Here is a 23,909-nt window from a genome sequence, read left to right as displayed (position 1 = left end):
CACGCTATTCTGAGGAATGTTTGGCATAAGATTATTTTTAAACCATTCTTCAAAAAGTTGTGCCGTTGTATCTTCATGGTAGTCGACGCAAGAGTCTTTAATATGCTTTGCAAAAACAGGTCATTTGAAACCCAACCATTTTCTGATCTAGCATGTAAAATCGTTATTCTTTTCCCTTTATTTGACGCAGCATTTCTCTTACATTTACCGGAGAAATCGGCAAATCCTTTAGGCCGCGTTGGATGTGTGTCAAACCATGTCTCGTCGAGGTAAATTATCGGACGATTTTCAGAACGGAATTCTCTTATCGAAGTTATGTACTCATAACGCCATTTTTGTAATCTATGAGATTCCATAATTACTTGTCTTTTGTCAACTATACGATATCGAAAGCCCATACTTTTCAAAATTTTCCATAAGCTGGTAAGGCTACAATATGGTATGGTATAGACTTTTCGACGTATTAAGTCCTTATCGGCTTCTTTCATACATTTGGTGGAACTGGAATCTTTACGTTTTTTCTTGTTTCTATGGGATTTGATGTAATTGTTTTTACTGTGGTCAGAGGTATTTTCGTCAAATCGCATATTTCACTCGTAGCAGAAGTTGTGGCAAGTCCTCTTTTAAGTAAGGTACTGTATATAGTTTTTACAATTTGCTTTACATCTACAGATAAATGTTTCTTCTTTACCGAAACACTAGAAGAAGCCCCATTATTATCATCCCACAGACTCCACATAATGATAGAAAACGTAATGAATAAAATGAGTAATACTACTTAACACTTCTCGTGATACATAGAGACAAACAAATTGTATCAAGAACTCGTATTTAAATATTGGTTAGTGTTCAGTTCCATAAACTTATTATATAAATAACTAAAAACCACCCGTGCGCGTCGGGTTTAGCAAACCCGTCGGGCACTACCATCGAGTTTGAAAAACCCTCTTATCAGTAAAGTTTCGTCAATATAAGCCTTATCTGTATTAATGAAATTATAATGAGTTTGGATTGTACGTAATTAAATCAACATTAAGAAATAAAGATTGACAAATTTTGTAGCATTTGCAAATTCTTTGGTCTATAAATTCCTTGATTTGAAATTTGGTATTTATTATTTCTATATTTACAACCGTTTTTAAAAGCTTTTATTTAAATTGACTTATATCAACGTTTTTTACACAGTCAACTTTGTTTGTCATATATATATATATATATATATATATATATATATATATATATATATATATATATTGGAATCCCCTCGTATATGTCCCATCATATATGTATTAAAATAACGAAAATTGTTTTCCATGTATCGCTGTTCCTATCGTACAAGTTAAAATACCCGAAATATATTTCAATTTTCAGTTTCAAGGATATTTTGCGTTTTAATTCCCGTCAAGTGTTTTGTTATTTCTAATTATGTGAATGAATTTTAAAGATAATTTCGTCATTCTCGCTAGGATCGCTACCAGAGGTAGTCGATTTTAGCTTGGGTCCAAATCTTTCATCAAATTTGTAACGTCCTTTTGTTCTTTGTCCTACGTTATGGAAAATAAGTTTAGTAGCGGTTAATAGTAGCAATTTAATGTGTCATTGCAGTTAAATTCTACCTGTCCCAGTTTTTTTTTTAAGGAGAAAAGTTCCATGATTTGTGTTCAGTGCTTCTTCAACCTTGCTGTTTCTGTTTTGTTCCTGAAGCAGTTTTTTTGATCGTGTGCAGAGAGTTCAACCCCAGAAATGTTAGCAATAATCCCAGAAGTTTCAGTGCTTATTTTATGTGAATTAAAGGTAACATTTTGTGTTTAATTTTCAAAGTAAAGTAGACATTTTTTTTCAAATAACAATAATTGCTTTCATAACAATTTAAATAATGTAATATGTATTATATATTGTAAATCAAGGGTGTGGTTATGCTGTCAATTTATTTGTTCTTTGTCGTCAGTATAAATGTCGACATATGACAGCTAGCCTTAAATTTTCTATGACGTTTGTTTATTTTTTTTTTCTGAAGAGGTTAACATTATGAAGTTTCATTTTCATTAAAAGATATATTTTTAATTTTAATAATCTATTTCTGTCACAGTTATAAATAACTTTATAATAGTTTTGAAAGTTTTTTGTAGCGTTTCCCAATTGTAAATAGATAGGACATATGTAAGTGTTTTTTATATTTTATTTTGGTATAAACTCATGTAATTTGTTTATCTGTTTGCGTAACTGTTTGTTTGAGACAAAAATAAATGTTTATCTCATTTCTCTGAACCATTTTGTCTTTTATTTTAGAAAAATCTCCTAACCTTTTTTTTGTGTTTACTTCTTTAGGAAGGAAGAGCCTTTTTTCTTCATCCAACAGTTTAGGATCCTTCGAAGCAGCGTCCTTTTTTTTTCTTAAATAGCTAGAAGTCTTTCCTGTTGTTCTATTTGTTCATTTGTCCCAGGAGATTCATGTAAGTAACCCCTTTATTTCATTTTTTTGTAGTTGTCCTAATCCAACCCCCTTGTCATTTACTTATCCACGACCCCAGCTGTCCTAACAAAACCTGAGTGCCGGTCGCATACGTTTCGATTTATTTTGCTTGCCCACGTAATATTCGTTTAAATACTGGAATATTCCAGTATTTAAACTAGAACCTGCTTTTCCAAAACTTCAAATACTCATCAAAACAAACGCCTTCTTTAACTTAAAATTTTTCCCAACTCGAGAACCACGTGGCGTTGGTCGCTGGAAAATCCTCTGTCCCCTTCAAAGGTTGAATATAAAGAGCTTCTTCAAACTTTTAAAATGCTTGACTTCTGTCAGTTCCAAGCTAAGCGGAAACGACAGGTAAACCGTTTGACCACTTGATAAACATACCTTTTATCCAAAGATACAGAGATAATTATTTAATACAAGTCCATGTATAGTTGGTTGCATAGTTTACAGGCAGAATTAAGTTATTTTATATCTCTAAGTAACGATAAAGTAATCTTATCGTTACACCAATGCACTCATAGCCCATAAAAGAGGTGTTGTGTTCAGTCTTACTGACAGAGCAAGACTTAAACTAGTCCACAGTATCATTCCGCAAATTTGAGAAAAGTTAAAGATATTTTAGAAAAAAATAATTATCCACCAGAATTTTGCAACCCTCTAATTAATAAAAGAAATTATACTATCAGAAATCAATCCAATACTAAACCAAAATAAACCCAAACCATATGAATAAAGTTTTTATTTCTGAGCCTTCAGAAGTATTGTGGACTGTATTCCTTGTATAAAAAATATTTATTCTGACTTTAACACTTTTATTATAATAATTTTATAAAAACTTAAAATTAACAAAACCAAAAAAGAATGTCTTCTTATTTCTGGTTTACAGCTACGCGTGGTGTCGTTGTCGCTAGTGTTCGATGCATGCGCTGTGGTCCGTGCAGGGACGGCTCTTGCACTGTTGACTGCTGAACATGCCGCCCCCCTTGAAAGGCTTAAGTGATGCCTTTCAAACAACGCTTCTTGTAAACCATAACCATTATTGTTCATCCATTGGCAGGACGGCTAACTTTACACAAGGTCTTTTGAATTCACCTTTAGAAGTACGCACAGTCACAACCCGCACAACATTATCTGTCCCAGCATGTAGTTGCAATATTCTACCCAATTCCCGTTTAGTAGGAGGAAGACCATCCTGTTGAATAATAACCAATGATCCAATTTTCACGTTGTCAGCTGCTGTTCTCCATTTGGTTCGCTGCTGAAGTGAAGAGAGGTACTCACGTGACCAGCGTACCCAAAAACTCTGAATTATCTGAGTCAGGTGATGATACCGTTTCAACTTATCGGATTTATTTCAGTTAGCTCTTCTTGTGGCAGTGCTACAAGTGGTGCTCCAATTAGAAAATGTCCAGGGGTGAGTACACCAAGGTCTTCTGGACTTTCCGACAGAGGTAATAAAGGACGGGAATTTAGGAGAGACTCAATTTGCGTCAACAAAGTATACATTTCGTCATATGTAAATTTATTATTAGACATTACCCTTCGTATATGAAACTTTACCGATTTTACAGTTGATTCCCAGATGCCACCAAAATGTGGTGAGTGAGCTGGAATAAAATGCCAATGAATCTTATGTTCCGAAAAATAATCTAAAAAATTTGATTTTACCGTTGCATCATTCATAAATGAATATAACTCCTGCAAATGATTATTTGCCCCAACGAAGTTAGTTCCATTATCAGAATACATATTTTTACATAGACCTCTTCTAGCAATGAAACGTTTAAATGAATTTAAGAATGAATTAGTACTTAAATCATATACAAGTTCAATATGTGTCGCCCTTGTTGTAAAACATGTAAAAATACATATATAGCATTTAACTACTTTACAATTCCGTAAATAGCTTATTTTCAATTCAAAGGGATCCCCAAAATCTACACCACAACTATAAAATGGCCTTGTAGACAGAAGTCTAGATTTAGGTAAATCTCCCATAAGAGGTACAAGCAATGTAGGTTTGACACGAAAGCAAGTAACACATTTATGCAGAATGTGCCTAACCGTGCTACGTCCAGATAATAACCAAAATTTTAAACGAATTATTGATAGCAATGCTTGTGGACCTACATGCAAGTATTTATGATGATACGATATCACTATAAGTTTAGTTAATACATGGCCGTTCGGGAGTATGATTGGATGCTTCTGGTCAAAAGACAATTCTGACTTTTGAAGACGTCAATGAAGACACTATATGAAAGTCTAATATTGTTACCTGTAAGCAAATTTCATCTTATTTCTAATTCTAATATCATTATACAAGTATTATCCTTTAAAATAAGCGATTCTTTTTCAACAATTTTTGAATCTAATATAGAATCTAGTGAAAATATTAAACCAGATTTACATTTAGTTGATAATAATCATATTTTTAAGTCCACAAAATTCGTTTGAAATACATTCTATAATTATTACACCAGCATCCATTTCAAATAATCTATTAATAAAGACCTCTCTATCGTACCAGAGTATGAAGGCAATCCAAATGAACTCCACAATTTCATTGATGTTATTTCCATGCTTTTAAACTATTTCTAGTATCATACAAATCCCGAAAATTTTCAAAATCACATGCTTACCCTAGGAATTATGTAACAAAATTAAAGGAAGAGTCTGAGAAATTATTTCTGTATACGGCTTGTAAAGACTGACCGTCAATAAAATCAATTTTTGTCGAAAATTTTGCAGACCAACGTAACGAAAACTCATTAACTAGAGATTTAGTCAATCTTCGTCAAGCTCCAAACGAAAACCCTCAACAATTTCATGAAAAAGTTATGAGTCTTTTAAATACTATTTCAAATCATATTGAATTACACACAGGAAACGAGGAAGAAGTAAAAAAGAATTTTTCCAACAACAAGCTCTAACCACATTTTTGGCAGGCCTAAGAGAACCCCTAGATCAACAATTCGACATGCCTGCTTTAACCCTTTAACTACCGGACCTATCTCAAAAAATATTCCCTTCAGCTACCAGCGGTACGCGTAAGTACCATCAAAATAAATCGACGTTACAATAAAATATAAACCAACTTAGTCTATTTTTGCAAAATGTACATATTCGTCCAGCACTTTTAAATTATTGCAACGTCACACGATCTGCTTGGCGGGTTTTTGATGCGTCAGTGACCGTTGAGATTTGTCAGTGTTAACATATTTGAGGTTATATTTTTATACATTATTTGATATTTATTGTTTGCTGATTTCTTCGTCGTTACGATTTTGTTTGGAGACTATTAGTAGGTAAGTTATATTTTCTTCACACATACAATTAGGTTCACAATATATAGACACGTAAGTAATAAAAAAACACTTAAGTTTAACTGGTACTTCTACGTACCGTTGGGACTAATTGTGTTGTTTTGATGCCACAATAGATTTTCCATATTTAGTAATTTAATTCTTTTTTTTTTCATAAGAATGCTTGTTAAACAACAAAAAAATTGTACACAAAAATGCTTTATAAAAACCGCTTTATACATTAAAATGTATTTTTTTAATTTTCTCGAAAAACCACTTTAGTTCCAGGCTAGCCAATTATTGTATTGTTCCGTTGTATACAAATTATGGAAAAATTACAAAAAGAATGATGATAGTAAGTTGTCAGCAAGCAAACAATTATAGTATTTAACATTTGTTTCTGAAAATATCAGTGCAATAAATACTATGTAATTAGTTTATAACTGTTTTATCATAAACAACAAATAAATATACGTATATCTAGAAAAAATTGTGCATTTTTATAAAGTAAGGTGTGGTAAGAGCGTTTTCGGGGCAAGTGCGTACTCGACTTCCATTATTTTTAAATCAGGCGCCAGTTTCCCAAGGTTTCGTGAAATTTACTTACTGTAACTTCATAGAGAAATTTTATACATTAGGTAACACTGGATGTCAATAGATCAAATGTTTCAATTCATTTAGTAACGTCATATTTTTTTGGTGAATGGTCGAGTTCGTCGTGATTTATATGTCTTATAACATCGTGCACATTTATAACATATATATTTGTTAATTTTGGTAAGTAGGCATGATTTATAATTATCTTTCAGTAGAGCATAGTATTTTTCTCACTTTTAAAATATTTCTTCTGTTAATATATGATGTGCTCTTGTCCCTGCATAAACTCGTGGTGGGGAAAGTGCGTAAGTAGTAGATGGGGCAAGTGCATGGTACTATGCTCTTTCCCCATTATTATTTTATTATATCATCTTTATGTATTTTTTTATTGTTTCAGGTTCTATTTCATAAAATGATAAGAAATTATATACGTAAATCTGATAGAGGTAAATCATACTCTAAGGAAGATTTAAATTTAGCAATTAATGGTGTAAAATGTCTACGACGTAATGCCTATAACGCTAGTAAATTCTATAAGATACCATTAGATACAATAATTGATCATGTTAAAGGGAGAAGAGGCTCAAAGTCTGATTCATATGGAAGACGTACAGCTTTAGGATTTCAGATAGAAACACAAATTGCTTTAGGACTACGGTCCATGGAAAAAAATGGTTTTGGCTTATGTAAAAAAGAAGTAATAAACCTAGTAGGAGAATATGTAAGACAAAATAAATTAAAAACTCCTTTTAAAGATGGACGACCTAACAAAGACTGGCTGATTTCTTTTATGAGACGACATAACTTGTCTGTAAAGAAACTCCAGGCTGTAGAAATTGCTCGCAAGAAATCGTGTGATCCATTTATAGTTAAAGGATATTTTAAGTTACTACAGAATACTATTCAAGAATTAGGTATAGCAGATAAACCCCATTTGATCTTTAACTGCGATGAGACTAGTTTCTGTAAAGATTCTTCCAAAACCAAAGTAGTAGGTGCCAAAGGTGAGCCATGCACAAGAACTACGAGCACGTCAGGGAAAGAAAATATATCAGTTTTATTAACAATTAGTGCACGTGGACAAAAGTTACCGCCTTTAGTTATATATAAAGGTAAAAATTTTTGGGATCAACGGTGTGCACCAGAAGGTACAGTTCCAGGAACAATGTATGCTACAACTTCAAATGGATGGATGGAAACTGCTGTATTTGAAAATTACTTCGTTAGTAGTTTTGTAAAAAATTTAGGCAACGAAAGACCAGCACTCCTCATTTGCGATGGACATTCCACTCATGTAGGCTTGAAGGTTATTGAACTAGCTAGAGCAGAAAATATTACTATCCTGAAATTACCACCGCATTCCAGCCATCTCCTTCAAGCACTAGACCTATGTATTATGAAGTCTCTTGAAAGCCGTTGGGATCAAAAACTAGTGCACTGGCAACGACTCATCTTGGTGTAAAATTACCAAAAAAATAATTTGCTAAAATTTTGGGAGAAATATGGAATGACACTGAGACAACAATTGTAAAAAAAAAGTTTCGAGAAAGCAGGAATATATCCTCTTAATCACAACATAATTCCAGATAATGTGTTCGATCCAGCAGTATTGAGAAAATGGAAAGAGTCTCAAAATAATTCAGACACAGTTTTAGAGGCTTAGTAATATCTAATATTAATCGACCAATCGACGATCAAATAATAACTGATTCTAACGATATTCCCTCGACATCAGTACCAATACATACTACTTCCTATGAAACAGACTTAAACGAAATCACCCCTGAAGTTTCTTTTAAAGAATTATTATTAAAAACAATCAAGAGTCATTCTACCAATACCAATTTCAAAAAGAAAATTAGAATTTGTGCTGGGTCAGAAGTCATCACATCAGAAGAAGTGTATCAGAGAACTAAAACAAATGAAGCAGAGAGGCAACTTGCAGAGGAAAACAAAATGAAAAGGAAACAAGATAGAGAAAAAAAAAGTTTTATTCTAAAATAAGCAATATTTGATATAAAGAGTAGATAATATGCTCTTATTGGTATTTAAGATTAATACAAAACAAGAGTAAAATCTATACTATGTATGTACGCTCTTGCCCCATTTTGGTGGGGCAAGTGCGCAACATTGTATTTAAGCAGTATTTAAACAAAAAAATATGTTTAAAAATACGTTATTACCACGAACATTCGTAAACAAATTTCTTAGGATAATAGTTATATTACTCCAGAATTTCAATCAGTTTTTCACAGAAAGTCATCACCAAATTTATTGTAAAGTTAAACTTAATAAATATTTGGTCCGCACTTGCCCTGCCTTACCTTACATCCTTTTATTTTTTTAATAATACATGTGAGATTATTTCATCGGAAAATAATAAGATATTTTCTAGTAAATTTTAATTAGTGACGAAAGAGCCCGCAAGAGGCGCTAAAAGGTATGTAAGGGGTGTCCATTTGAATTTCCCGCCAAAAGATTATTAGTAATGAACCCAGCCGCAAGTGGTTCTAATGAACGAAATTTATACATTGAGTTGCCTATCTATTTCTATATATTATATTACTTGTCTATGGGATGTGATCAAATTGTACAAAGTTGGAAGGCAAGTAATTGGGCGGTACTTGGGTGGATCTTGGGTGTTATTTTGATCCTTTAATATTAGGTAAGTGGTTCCCTGTGTAAGAAATGATGGTGTTTCCTGCGGATTAGAGATAACATGATTAATCAATACTGACAAACACTCATGAACACAAAACTTCTTTAACCAGAAGTTCAGAACTCCGTCTGGTCCAAGAGATGTCCAGTTATAGTCCTCTTTGAGATAGTATTTGAGACTTCTTCGGTGGTGAAGGGTTCGTAAGGAATATTATTGTAATGTTGACAGTTGTTGTTCGTTGTGTCATCTATCTATCCAGCATTGGTGTTATGAGTAGCTGGCGTTGAAAGTTGATATCCCCAGAACTCATGAATTTCTTCTTGGCTTGGGTATGATTTATTTTCATTTTCTATAGTGGAATTAAGTTTCCTATAAAACGCCTTCTCTGCATGCTCAAAAAATATATTGTCGCATTTTCGGTTGTTACTTACTTTGTATCTCCTTAGGCGGCCTGAATAAACGAAAAGTTTTTCTTTTAATGTGTCCATGCACTGTTGCGGTTTGTTATTTTCTGGATCATGTTGTGTCTTAAGTGTTCCGCAATATCTCTTCAGCTCTCTTGATGATTTTTCTATTTCTTATTCCTCGGATGTATTCCGTTATTTGTCCAATGTCTCTACGCAATGATTCAATTGCGTCGCGAGGAGTACAGCTTTCTGCATGGCCTTGTAGTGATGTTCATTTAGACCCAGCTGTTTTATGTTCGCTAGGAGATTTTTGGAAATAACACCAGTAGTAGATAGAATAATAGGTACTGTCTGGGTACTTTCCATTCTCCATTGCAGTGGCGGCCGGCCAGGTGAAGTAGGTGAAGGTGAGGTTCACTAAAAAAATATAATTAAATTGAGACAAATAAAAAACAAAAGCAACATTAATATATCTAAATTCTGAAATCAATTATTTATTCTTTTTTAATTAATCTAAAAATTTAAAAAGACAGCTAACTTTATTAGCGGTGCGGTAGGTACTTGACGGTCAAGTCCTGACCTGTGTCACTTGCTGTGTAGTGCGTATGATTCAGGAATAGGACGGTGAAGATTATATATATATATTTAAGGATTCTACAGTATTCACTGCCTTCCCTCGCTAAACCGTTTCCATCTCTCTCTGTTGTTCCATTCTCCATCGTTTAGTCCTCTCTTACTCATGGCGTCGTCTACTTCGTTCCTCCAGGATTTTCGGGGTCGTCCTCTTTTTCTCCTTCCTATGGGGCTCCATTCGGTTATTCTCTTTATCCATCTGCTGTCGCCAGCTCTTCTTACATGTCCATACCACTTTAGTCTTTTTTGTTCTATATATGTTAGTATGTCTGTTTCTATTGATGTTCTTTGCTTTATTTCGTCATTACTTCTCCTTTCCATTCTTGTTACTCTGCAGCATCTTCGCAGGCATTCCATCTCTGTTGCTATTATCTTACTGCTGTTTTTCTTGTTTATGGTCCAATTTTCGGCCCCATATGTCATAATACTTCGCACTAATGTTTTATAAATCTGCGTTTTTGTCTTCATATTTAGGTGTCTATCCCACCATACTGAGTTAAGTTGTCGGATTGCTGTTCTTGTTTGTCCTAATCTTTGTGTAATTGCTTCCTCTGTCGTTACCTTTTTCGTGATTATAAACCCCAGGTATTTGAATTTATCCTTTCCTTTGATTGTTACGTTGTCATCAATCTGTAGATCTTCTATGTCTTCTTCACTTGTAGATAGGTACTCTGTTTTTGCGAGGTTAATATCTAGGCCAGCCTTGGTATATTCTTCTTGTAGTTTCTTCATCATGTAGCTGAGGTCGTCTTGGTCTTGTGCAATCACTACTTGATCGTCTGCAAAACTCAACGTATATAGGTATTCGTTCCGTACCGGTACTCCCATGCCTTCGCATTTTCTTTTCCATGTAGTCAAGGCTTTCTCTAAGTATATTTTGAATAGGGTTGGAGATGTAGAACAACCCTGCAGGAGCCCTTTTGTTGTGGTGAAGTCTCCTATGATTCTTGTTCCCATTTTAATGGACACTTTATTTTCTTTATACAGAGCTTTTGTAGCTTCTATGAGTTCCGTCTGTATTTCTAATTTGTACATTGCCTCCCATAGTTCTGACCTTGGTACAGAGTCATACGCCTTTCTCAGATCCACAAATGCCAAATGTCTATCTCTATTTTTTGCTTTTTTCTTTTCCAACAGTTGTTCCAGTGTGTATATGTGGTCTATGCATGATCTTCCTGCCGTGAAGCCTGCCTGATCCTCCCCGATTTTGCCTTTTATCGCTTGCTCTATCTTTTTTCGCAGTATCTTCCCATATAATCTTCCTATTGATGATATTACGCTTATTCCTCTGTAGTTTTCGCATCGTTTTCTATCTCATTTCTTAAATATAGATGTCATATATGCCGCCGTCCATTCCTTTGGGAGCTGTTCTCCATTTATGGCTTTCTGAAATATCCATTGTATCATCCGGTGTAATTTTTTTGATCCGTATTTTATAAGCTCAGGTGAGATGCCTCCAGGTCCCGGTGCTTTCTTATTTTTGATTGCTTGAAGATTATTTTTGAAATGCGAAATTCATCTGCATAAGCGTTCACGGTTACCATGGCAACGTGAAGTCAGCTTTTCGCTAGTGATAGTTGAGAAAAATAGCAAGTGCAGTGCCGTTGAAAAATATCTTATTCGTCTTCACCCATTGGCCACTAGTTGCATGGGTACCTATTTAGTATTTGCAGCGACAATATTTTGAAATTTAGTCTATTACATAGATATTTTTTATATAGTATAGTGTATAGTATAGTATATATAAGTTTAGTTTAGTCACAGTATTAAGTATTAAGTTTATTTATTAAGTATTAAGTTTATTTGTTTAGTGCACTTTATTAACCCTTTGCGGTCGTTGGCATGTTACACATGACACCATTACTACTCGTATAAATTTACTAACAATTTGCTCTACAGGTCGCCTGGCATGTCAGACATGAAAATCGTAAAACACGGATTTAGTCATTGCCATTTCTAGCATGCCGTAAATCTTAAGTCTTATAACTCGTTAACCATTCAATAGATGTCAATTTTAACAAGATATTTGAATTGTTCGGTAAATTTCGGTTGAGAGTCACCCATATCGGATTTTCAGCAAATCCTGGTAATTGTTATGAAGGTATTTACGTTTGACCGTGCACGTGCTGAAGATCGTTACATTTCAAATAAAGAGAAGTGTTTATGTGGAGTTCTGTGAATTTTATAAAGATTGTGTTTTTGTATATAAAGAAGTGTTTTGTAAAGAAAGTATTTTTAACATGAGTAAAAGAAAATATTTAACTCAGGCAGAGTTAGAGGCCCTAGTAGCTGACATAGCTACTAGGGCATAGACTTCTTGAGGAAACCGTTACAGAAGATGTTGATTTTTGGGAGCCATGGGAGGATAATCAACTGAGATTTAAAAGTTTCCCGTTTACCAAAGATGTTGGATACTGTCAGCCCAGGTTAAATCAACCAACATCAGAACTAGAATTTTTTCAACTGTTTTTTAAAGACGAGCTACTACAAGCAATTGTAGATGAAACAAATATGTGAGTTATTTTGACTGTTTTAATTTGTAATTATTATCTACCTATTTTGATTTTAGATATGCACGTGAAAAAATTATAATAAATATGCCATTAACTAAAAGATCAATTTGGGCATCTTGGAAGCCAGTCACACTGGAAGAATTTAAAGCCTTTTTAGGAGTTGTAATCAACATCGGTTTAAATCCTAAATGTGAACTAGGAGACTATTTTTCTTCTTCTTGGATCGATAATCAGCCATTTTTTAAAGATGTATTTGCAAAACAAAGATTTCTTCAAATCTTTTGGAATCTCCATATTTCTCCACCACAGAACAATCCTTTAGGTAAAAGAAGCCGTAGTAGCAAAGTAAAAAATGTACTGTGTCACCTGGAATCTGCATTTACAAAATACTACACTCCAGGAAAACACCTAGCTGTTGATGAGAGCACAATTGGTTTCAAGGGCAGAGTTTCTTTCCGAGTTTATAATAAAGACAAGCCCACTAAATGGGGTATAAAGGTATTCGTGCTTGCTGATTCGACCAATGGGTATGTATGTAATTTAGAACCGTATTTTGGAACTCAAACTACAGAATCACTGATTCGTCCAGATCTTCCTGCTATAGCGCGTATAGTAGTTCACTTAGCACAAAAGCTCGTTGATGCTACTAGTGGATGTGGTTATCACATTTTTACTGATCGTTATTACACAAGTCCATTGTTAGCCCAAGAACTACAGAAAATGAAAATACATCTAACAGGGACTGTAATGGCAAATCGTCGAGGACTTCCACATATAATGAAAGCCGGTTCTACGAGAAAAATAAAAAAAGGTGAAGTATATTGTCTCCACAACCAATCTTTATCTGCATTGGCTTGGAAAGATAAAAGAGTCGTTCTTATGCTCTCTACTTTATATGATAATAGCGTGCAAGACGTGACAAGACGCTCTAAAAAAGCTGATGGTCGATGGATTGAAGAAACTATCCAAAAACCAACGGTAATTTGTGAATACAATAAGTTCATGGGAGGTGTGGATATTGCCGATCATTATTCTACAAGTTGCGCATTTTCGCGAAAATCATCTAAATGGTGGCGAAAGGTTTTCTTCTGGTTGTTAGATGTTGCTATGAATAACGCATTTATATTGTATCGGTCAGAAAAAAATGAAACAAATTATCGATCGCGAAACTTCAGAAAATCATTGGTTTTGCAATTGGTAGGACATTTCAGAAGTAAGGCAAAACGAAGAACTGCAAACATTAATAACAATATTCGATTACATGGGAATTTCCATGCAATATTTTCGACAAAAAGCAACTCAGATTGTCAGGTATGCAGTGATCGAACAAAACCAGGTGGACGGAAAACTACCAATTTCTTCTGTAAGACGTGCCCAGGATGTCCTGCTTTACACCCCGGCAATTGTTTTGAAAAATACCATACATTGCAGGACTATAACTGAAAAACAAATTGATACTTTTTATAAAGAATATATAAAATAGTCTGTAATAAAGTTCAACCTAGGTTTAATTTAAATTTTAAGTTTAAAATATGCAAATAAAATTTAACAATAAATTGTAGTATAAAAACATGATTTTTATTTTAACCAAATACGACTATAATGAACACATCATTCAATTTTAAATTCAACCTATAGTTTGTTTAACATATTTTGTTCACTTCTACCAAATATAAATAATTTAGAACAAATAGACAAAAAGATAGAGCTATTTTAAATAATATTGTCAGAAATATTAGATTGGTTAAACGGCCACGACGACCTCAGTACACTTTCGTGTTTCAAACAGTGACACGTAGTTCAGTAGGCATGTGATACATGCCAACGACTTATACGACAAGTCGTTCGACCGCAAAGGGTTAATACATTTCTCTGTGGTTTGTTTCGGATATAAAGTGTTCTCGTGGATTTCGTTTGGACAAAAATAATTTTAGACAGACATGAATCCCATTAATGACTTGGTGTGTAATATATTAGAGACTCCGTTTAGGCATTGGAAAAATGAAGATAAAAGGGATGTTCTTTTACATGGTCGACCAACCAGTATTTTAAACATAGGACTAAAAAAGGAAGTTAAAAAATCAGGCAAGTCGTATAACATTAATTTTAAATCTTCTTGGTTCACAGAATACAATTGGTTGTGTAGTAGCACAGCGTTAGACAAATTGTATTGTTGGCCATGTCTCCTCTTTTCAAATAAACAATCTGTGTGGAATAGAGACGGTTTTGTTGATTTTTTGAATATTAATAGATCGTTTATAGAATCGAATAGATCAATTAATGTTTAGAAATTTCGAACAAAATCAAAATACGATTGCCGATGCCTTAAAAGAAAACGCTAGATTACACAAACTAAATTTTAATGAAAATGTTCGACTAAACAGGATTTGTTTGCGGACAGTTATTGACGCAGTTTTGTACCTCAGCAAACAAGAGTTGTCTTTTAGGGGACATGATGAGAAAAGTGACTCGAGTAACAGGGGTAATTTTAAGGAGTTATTAAATCTGTTAATTGTTCAAAGCCCTTTGGAAACTAAAAATCATTACGAAAAAATTAAAAATGTTTTTAGTGGAGAATCAAAAACAATTCAAAATGAATTGATTGAGTGCATTTCTGGTTACATAAATGATAATATTATAACTGAAATTAAAAACAGTCCATTTTTTTCCCTCCAAATTGATGATACTACTGGCATAACGCAGATGTCGCAGTCTTCAATAATATTAAGATGCGTAAATTCTCAAGGACTATTAATTGAAAGGTTTATGGGATTTTACGATGTAAGTGCCGATAGAACAGCTGAGCATTTATTCACTATGGCTGCGACAGTTTTAGAGCCTTTGGAATACCGACATAATCTTGTAGGACAGTGTTACGATGGAGCCAGTGTGATGTCAGGGCACTTAAATAGACTTCAACAAAAAATTAAATCGCATGCCCCACAAGCAATTTTTGTGCATTGTCTAGCCCATCGACTTAATCTTGTTTTACAGCAGAGCTTTAAGAAAATATCAAAATGTCGAATTTTTTTTGCAACTATTACCGGAATCCCATCTTTTTTTCATAGTTCAGCAAAACGATCGTACGCTCTTGCATCTACATCAGCTAGACGTATGCCAACAATTACAGAGACAAGATGGTCGTCTAATTCAAAATTAATCAATGTTATTATTGAAGACTGGGAAAAATTAAAAGAGGTTTTTGATAATATAATGAATTCTGAAGAGTCAGACGGCAAATCAGTTCAGCTGGCTAAAGACTTTTTAAGAGATTTAAATAATTTTGAGTTCTCATTTTTAGCAATAGTTTTTAGCGACATTTTTCATATAACAGATATTTTATATGATTGGAAGAGCGTGTGTGAAAGATTTTGAGAATTTCACGTATAAATTTATTAAACAAACACTATAAACAACAAACTAACTGTATAATATAATAACTTAAATATAATTTAAATATGTCTTCATTGAAGCGGGGGTGTAGTCATTCTCCTTGTTCATCTCGGCGTAAGCAACCCTCTCCGATGGAGCGCGTTCGGTTCGATCGGGGTGGATCGTGACGCAGGCGCACAATTAGTAGGGTTTAAACTACGATGTGCGCGAGCAGGTCCGTACTTAACATATACTCCCCCACCTTGAAACCCCAAAGACCGGGTTTCAATATTACATAAATAGTGTTTTTTAAAGAAAGTGCCTAAGATCATGTTACTTATAGTCATAGAGAAGTTATTGCTCTTGGTTTGGTAGAACACAAATTTTCACAACCGGTCGTTTAATGTCACCAGTGTTTGTTTTTATTGTAACCGACCGCACAATAGTGTCACTACCGGTGTAAGTTTTCAAAATTCTACCTAACTGCCACTTTAAGGGAGGAAGTCCATCATCCTTAACAAGAACCATGCGTCCAGGCTTGATCAGCTGTTGGCAATTCTCCTTCCACTTGACCCGCTGCTGAAGGTGGGATATGTATTCTTTGGACCATCTTGTCCAAAAGTGCTGCAATAACTGTTGCACCCTTTGAAATCTTGAAAGACGATTTTCATTCATGTCGATTAAGTTTTCTTGTGGTATACTCGTCAATGAAGATCCGATTAACAAGTGTGCAGGAGTAAGAGGATTAGGGTCATTTGGGTCATTAGAAAGAGGATAGAGTGGTCTGGAGTTGAGGCAAGCCTCTATTTGATATAAAACTGTAGAAAATTCTTCATATGTTAGGATTGCTTTACCTACTACACGTTTCATATGGTGCTTAACTGATTTAATATTTGACTCCCATAACCCACCAAAGTGGGGAGCGCGTGGGGTAATGAAGTGCCATTGAATACCGTCGATTGACAGGTCTGTCGTAATGGCATGAGAGTTTTTGTCACAATAAAGATTTGAAGTGTAATTTCCAAATGTATCCGTGCAGCATATGTAAATGCAAGCACCGTAAGCTGCCTCCGAAGCATCTGAAAACCCATGAAGTTGAACAGAGACAGGGTTAGAAGAAAGTACATGTCTAGGTATTTTTAAAGTATTTAATTTTGTGAGCTCGAAGTAGTATTTCGTCCAAAGTGTGTAAATACTTTCAGGAACGGACTCATCCCAACTTATCTTGAGCTTCCAGAGCTCTTTAAGAATAATTTTGGATGTAACTATTACTGGTGAAAGTAGCCCTAAAGGATCAAATATTTGTGCTGTACAAGACAAAATTTGTCTTTTGCTAACCTTTGAGTTTGTTGTGGAGAGATTTATAGAATATTGTAGGGAATCAGAAGACGGATTCCAGAGTAATCCTAGTGTTTTGTTGTGTTCGTCAGAACCAATAGAGAGGAATTCAGGATCAGAATGAATTTGTAAAGACGAATCATTAGTAGTCCATTTTCTTAGAGGAAAACCGTAAGAAGATAATAAGTCTGAAATGGTTTCCTTGATTTCTCTGAGTTCTTCAGATGTATCGCGCCAGTTAGTCATTTACATAAAAGTCATGTAAAATGATAGAAGCAACCTTTGGGTGTTCTGAGATATGTCGGTAGGCAATTTCATGAAGAGACCTAATGGCAAGAAATGCTGCTGATGCAGTGCCATATGTAACAGTGTTTAGTGTGTAGACAGAAATCTCATCATTTGTATTAAATCTCCAAAGGATCTTTTGAAGATAACGTTGTTCTGGCGTTATGAAAACTTGACGATACATTTTAGTGATATCTGCCCCTAGTACCAATTTATGTTGTCGAAATCTAAGTAAAATGTAAAATAAGTTATCTTGTAAGTGAGGACCGACATACATGATGATTTAATTAGTAGCCTGTGGTAGTTTTTGCACTACCGTTAAATACAACTCTTAATTTTGTGCTGGTTGATGATTCCTTGAAAACACAATGATGAGGTAAGAAGAATCCAGAATTATCGTCAGTGTCCCGTGTTAGGGACATGTGGCCAAGTTTAATGTATTCAAGTATGAAGTTATGATATTCTGATTTTAATTGAATGTTGTTTTCAAGTTTTCTCTCTAAGTTTAGAAAACGTGTTTTAGCAGAAGTTTTAGAATCCCCTAAGATTGATGGAGATTCCTTTAGAGGAAGAGTAGTGATAAAACGACCATCACAATGGCGAGAAATGTGTTGCTTAAAGTGATTTTCACAATAGGTGTCTTCTTCGGAAACAAGCTTGGTTTTGGGACATTGCTCTAGTTCCCAAAACTTTGTAAGCTGTACATCTAATTGGATTGTGGAAGAAAAATAACAATTTTGTGGGGAGTGATGTTGAATCTTTGTTGGAATGGGGCCAGAGATTATCCAACCAAGAGTGGTTTTTTGAATGATGGGTAACCCAGGACCAAGTTTAATTTGTCCTACGCTTAAAATATCCCAGAATGTGTCAGCACCAATAAGAAGGTCTACTGGACCAGGTTTTTCAAAATTCTGGTCAGCTAGAAGTAAATCTGTTGGAATATTGATCTGAGAACGATTGACGTGTGTATAGGGCAAGTTCCCTGATATTTTGGGCAAAACTAGACAGCATATCTTTCTCGAAAAATTGTTAAGGGGGTATGTTCACGCCGCAGTTAAAATGAGTGGCATTCAAATAAACTAACGTTTAACAATTCTTTGAGTAGATGGCAGCACGTGCATCATATTCTAATTTTTTAATTTTCCCGAAATTTACTTCTCTGAACAGCGACATAGTTGCCAGTGAGGGCAAGTACTGGGAGTTATAATATAATACGATCGGTACAGTTCGCTCTCAATCGGCACCGGCAGTCTTGTTCAATGTAAGTTGATATGAGCTATTAGTAGAAGTTTCAGAAATTTTTATTTTCGGATTGGATCATTCCATATATTTTTTTTTAATTTTGAATCGTGTTTTGTTGTTATTTATTTACCTTTGAGGTTGCTGTTTTGATTTTGAGTGTTGTTTTTTTAGTTTTATAAACATTTTAAATAGTGTATACCAGTCTTGTTTCCTAATATTGAAGAAAATAGATAGGTAAGTACCTGTTGCTATCATAATTCGTGTGTATGAAGTTCATTTGACGATGGTAGCCAAGGCCACCCACAAAATTTTTGTTTTTGTTTTATGTTAACATTAGTAGTGTTGCTAATATTTAAGTATTAGTTAAATAATGGGATTTTGTTTTGTGCTTTTGGTATGCCAAAGGTTATCTATTAAATATTTTTCAGGTGTGAACAAAATGCCTAGATTAAAGTCCTTTAATAAAAGACTAACCAAGCGTAGTCGCACATTGATTAAATGTCAGAAAAATAAAAAAGAAATTTCAGTAGTAGCTTGTGGTTCTACAAGTGACAAAGAGAAGTGAGTATCTATATTGATATTTTATTTACATTGCTTGAAAAAATGGTCATCATGTGAAAAAGTATTGTCAGTATCATGTAAATTTTGTCTTTTGTTATAACTACTCTGCATAAAAAGAATGCAAATTCAGGAGCTCATTTTAGATCAATTTAGTGTAAATAACTTTATCCAACATACTCAAGTCATTTATGTGTGTCATTCTGTAAGCAGTAACGAATTTGTTAAATCAAAGGGTTTAGAATATCTTATTATAAAAAAAGACTTAAGAAGAGGCATTTTGAAAACTACAACCATACCAAATTTCATTGTAAAATTGTGTTAGATTTACATGGACTGACAAGATATAAGACAGCAATACTTCTGTTTTTTTTTTTAGCAAAGAAACAGTGCAATCAACCTCATCAGATTTACATGAGTTTAGCTTTATTTCTTCAGAAGAATATGAAAGGTAAAGAATATGAAAGTATAATACATGATGTCTTTTTAATTACCAACAAACATGTTTCAATTTTAGCATTAAGAATCATCCTCTGGAAATTCAAAAAGAACCAGTAAAACAAACACTTAATGGACACCGAATTGTTGACTTACATTATGTCCTACAGTGGGCTTTAAACTTACAGTTTGCTCATTCGAAAGTTTGTACGATGGGAAATCTACAGATAATTGATGAAAAACATAAAGGTTTAGTTTCAACAGTGATACTACTATGCAACATGTGTGGCTATAAGACTGAAAAGTCAACAGAAAACCCTTGTGAGCAGTCAACTATTAATTATGGAGCTGTTTGGGGCACATTATCAACAGGTGGTACATATGCACAGTTAACAGGATTGCTAGGTTTGTGATAATGCAGTAATAAAGTACAAATTTAGTTTCTTTGATTTTTTTAAAGGTGCATTAGATATTCCTTCCATGTCTTATCGATTGTTCCATAATATTGAAATTGAACTTGGGGGTAAGTGGATAGAAGGATTATGGAAGTCCATGGAAGAAGCTGGTATAAAGGAAAGAGAATTGGCTATAGCAGAAGGGCAACTAGATTCTGATGGCATACCATGGACTACTGTGTATTGTGACGGAGGTTGGAGTCACAGATCTTATGGACATAGCTATAATGCATCATCGGGAGTTGTATGTATATTCATAGACTATTATGTTACAAACCTAAATTTCTTACATTTTAGGCAGTTATTATTGGAAAATTTACTAAAAAATTATTATATTTGGGAGTTAGAAATAAGTATTGTTCATTCTGTGCCCGTTATGAATCTAAAAACGAGCCTGTACCTCTTCACACTTGTTATAAAAACTGGCAAGGATCATCCACCGCAATGGAGACATCAATAATAGTTGAGGGGTTTAAACAAAGCCAAATTCTTCATGGACTTAAATTTTTGCAGTTTATAGCAGATGGAGACTCTAGTGTATATGCTAAAATTCGTGAAGAGGTTGCCTATGGACAATATGTAACAAAAATAGAATGTCGCAACCATGCAATTAAAAATTATGGAAAAGCTTTATATAAAATTAAAGCTGATACTACAGTCAACAAAGAAGCTAGAGCACTTCTGACTAACAATAAAATTAAAGAACTGCAGAATTGCTGTACAAAAATAATTAATTCGGCTGCTTATGCTGATGTGGAAAATTTAAAAGCAAATTTGGAAAAAAGTATAGACCACGTCTTTGGCAACCATGCTGTTTGTAGCGATCAGTATTGTACAAAACACCAGCAATCAGATGCACATTTGATGACATTAGTTAAAAATACTGGCTTATACTTTCATATAAATGGTACGTTAAAACCGGCACTCCCATTAGTTTGTCTTTATACATATTTATCAGTTGCACTTTTTTATATAACTACATTTTGCAGGTTCTTTGCAGAGACTCATTTCTAAAGGTCACCGATTAATTGATAAAGAAACCAATAATCGTGCTGAAATGTACATGTCCATTTTGTGTAAATTTAATGCGGGCAAGAGGCTAAACCTCTCTGGGAGGGGTAGTTTCAGGTGTCGCTCAGCAATGTCAGGGCTGCGTTACAACGAAGGTGTAGAATGGCAGGAAAAAGAGTGGAGAAGTATATTAAAGAGGTCACCAGGAAAGTATTTTAAACAAAATATACAAGAAAACCAACGGGCTGTGGAATTAAAATCTAAGCGAAAACTGGATTTTGTTTCACCTTACCGAAAAAAAAGAAGTAGACAAAGTAAAAAGAATACTGAATATGGTCCTCGCGCTTTACAGCCTTCATTAACCGAAGATGAATATCAGTCGGAATATTCTAGGATTCTAAAAACCATACAAGTAAATTTCAGATTTTTATTTTTTTTTTTTAATGAAAATAAATTTAATCATTATTTTAGGTGCAACCAGAAGAGATCCCGGTGATCGAAAGACAAACCGTTGGTCAATGGAACAATGCTTTCTACAGGCATATTAAAAGAAATAGGTTAACGGCTTCTTACTTTGGATTAATTTGCAAAAGAAGGCCTAATACAAGCTGTAGAAATTTAATAAAAACAATGATTGCACCCTCTTGGGATAACGAATATACCCTTTATGGGAAAGATAAGGAAGATGTCGCAAGACAAAGATTCATTGAATTAAATCCTGAAAAGAGAGTACAGAAGTGTGGAATATTTATTGATAATATTTACAATCATCTTGCTGCTACTCCAGATGGTAATATACACATTCAATTTCATTACACATTACACGTTTTCGTGAATTTTTATTTTGAAACAAATTACATTAGTTACTATTTCAGGAATTGTAGATGATAATAGTTTGTTGGAAGTTAAATGCCTTCTGAAGGTGCATAAAAGTGGCAAGTCCCTGTTGGAGGCAGTAGAGACGCTAAAAAACATGCCATTGGAAAATAAAAATGGAACATTACAGTTAAAAAAGAACCATTATTACATGTATCAGGTACATACCTACTTACAATTTTTTACATATTTTTAGAAAATATAATATTTATTTTTTTAGATTCAAGGCCAACTTAATATTGCTCGAAAAGATTATTGCTACTTTGTAGTATATGTTAATGATACAGAGCCCCTATTTATTGAAAAGATTGAGCGAGATGAAGAACTTTGGGCTCGAATGATAGAAAAACTCAATAGTTTTTTTTATAAATGTTTTTTACCGAAAATGGTCGATAGAAACAAAAAATGTCTTAATAAAAATCATTAAATTTCTGATATGCTCTGTTTTTTTTAACATTTCTAAGTAAAGATGGGTAACACACTAAATTTTTAGGTGTTGATACAGCAACACTGGCGCAGTTTATTGTATCAACTCAGTGTGTCAACACTATTGTGTCATATAACACAGTAAGCCATTGACACTACGTGAAAGTTTGAAACCTTCCCTAAGCTGTAACATCTGTTTTGCATTTACTTAATAGCTGTGCGGACTGACCGAGAGTTGATCTTTTCACAAATAAATCCTTTTTGAGAACAAGGCACACAAAAGGATAATAGATCAGACAGGTTAAAAACTCAAAATGTGTTTGTTGATGTTTAATTGATGAACTAGTTAGCTATATTGCGACGTTGTCAGTTTTTTGGCAACAGTCCGAGATTTGGCGAATGGATATACCATCACTAAAGTTAAAAAATGATGTAGTTACGTGATGGAATTTCACATTTGATATGATTAAGAGAATTTTACAGATGAAAAATGCAATCATATCAACATTGGCAGTTTTAAATAGTTCAGCTACAGAATCTGTTTGGCCTCTACAAAACGAAGACTGGACTATTGCTGAACAGTCCATTAAAGTTCTGGAAATTTTTAATTTAGTTACAACTGCCATAAGTTCCGAGCAAAAAGTTAGTGCTTCGTCAATAATATTTTATTACAAACAAATTAGGAAACACATGAATTCATTTGACATAAATACAATGATGCCTCAGGTTTAAAATATGGTAAAAAATCTGCAATTTGAACTAAAACAAAGATTTTCAGATATAGAGGAACATACTTTAATAGCTCAAGCAACAATCTTGTACCCCAGATTTAAAAAATTTGGTTTCATAGACGAAAAACAGTATCGCAAAGCAGTAGAGAATTTGTACAGCAAGGTAGCCAACACAAAATTACCCACACAAAAAGAAAACGAAGAGGAAAATATTGAACAACCAATTCAAAATATACCGTATAAGGAAGATCTACTTCAAAATTTATGGAAAGATTTTGACAAGGAAGTTCAACAGCACCAATAATTAAGCAAGCATTTTACCGAGAAAAGATAGCTACGGTATAACCTAGGATCCTCTATTGTGGTGGCACCAGAGGAAGCACATTTACCCAAAATTATACCAAATTATGAAGACTAGGCTTTGTATTATGGCTACATCTGTCCCCTGTGAAAGGATATTTTCTAAAGCCAGACAGAAAGTCAACGAAAAGCGAGAGAGATTAAAGACGGATAAAATCTCTTAAGTGATTTTTTTAAGTTATAACTTAAACAATAACGAATAAGTAGGTGTATATTTTTTTACT

At 33.9% G+C, this 23,909-nt stretch overlaps 2 protein-coding genes across 2 annotated transcripts; one reads left to right on the top strand and one right to left on the bottom strand.

Moving 5' to 3' along the window:
- Nucleotides 1-17,875: 17,875 nt before the first annotated feature.
- LOC140450889 (uncharacterized) lies at nucleotides 17,876-18,761 on the bottom strand. The gene is made up of 2 exons (XM_072544572.1): nucleotides 18,744-18,761; nucleotides 17,876-18,535 (listed from the first exon to the last, which is right to left on the bottom strand). The coding sequence occupies exons 1-2, from the start codon at nucleotides 18,759-18,761 to the stop codon at nucleotides 17,876-17,878; spliced, it is 678 nt and encodes a 225-aa protein (XP_072400673.1).
- A 2,444-nt stretch (nucleotides 18,762-21,205) lies between these two features.
- LOC140450888 (uncharacterized) lies at nucleotides 21,206-23,629 on the top strand. Its single transcript, XM_072544571.1, has 5 exons — nucleotides 21,206-21,704; nucleotides 21,764-22,082; nucleotides 22,168-22,328; nucleotides 22,389-22,524; nucleotides 23,373-23,629. Exons 1-5 carry the CDS (start codon nucleotides 21,339-21,341, stop codon nucleotides 23,627-23,629), a joined length of 1,239 nt encoding a protein of 412 aa, XP_072400672.1. The 5' UTR covers nucleotides 21,206-21,338.
- Nucleotides 23,630-23,909: the final 280 nt, after the last annotated feature.

The sequence above is a fragment of the Diabrotica undecimpunctata genome, chromosome 9, assembly GCF_040954645.1.
Source record: "Diabrotica undecimpunctata isolate CICGRU chromosome 9, icDiaUnde3, whole genome shotgun sequence".
Taxonomy (NCBI): Eukaryota; Metazoa; Arthropoda; class Insecta; order Coleoptera; family Chrysomelidae; genus Diabrotica; species Diabrotica undecimpunctata.
Note: the sequence above shows the minus strand (reverse complement) of the source record. Positions and strands in the feature narration are given on the sequence as shown.

Coding starts and splice junctions, on each gene's coding strand:
- LOC140450888 (XM_072544571.1), top strand. CDS start 21,339: ATGTACATGTCCATTTTGTGTAAATTTAATGCGGGCAAGAGGCTAAAC. Junction 22,083..22,167: donor TCTTGCTGCTACTCCAGATG/GTAATATACACA, acceptor TTACTATTTCAG/GAATTGTAGATGATAATAGT. Junction 22,525..23,372: donor AATGATAGAAAAACTCAATA/GTTTTTTTTATA, acceptor AAAGATTTTCAG/ATATAGAGGAACATACTTTA.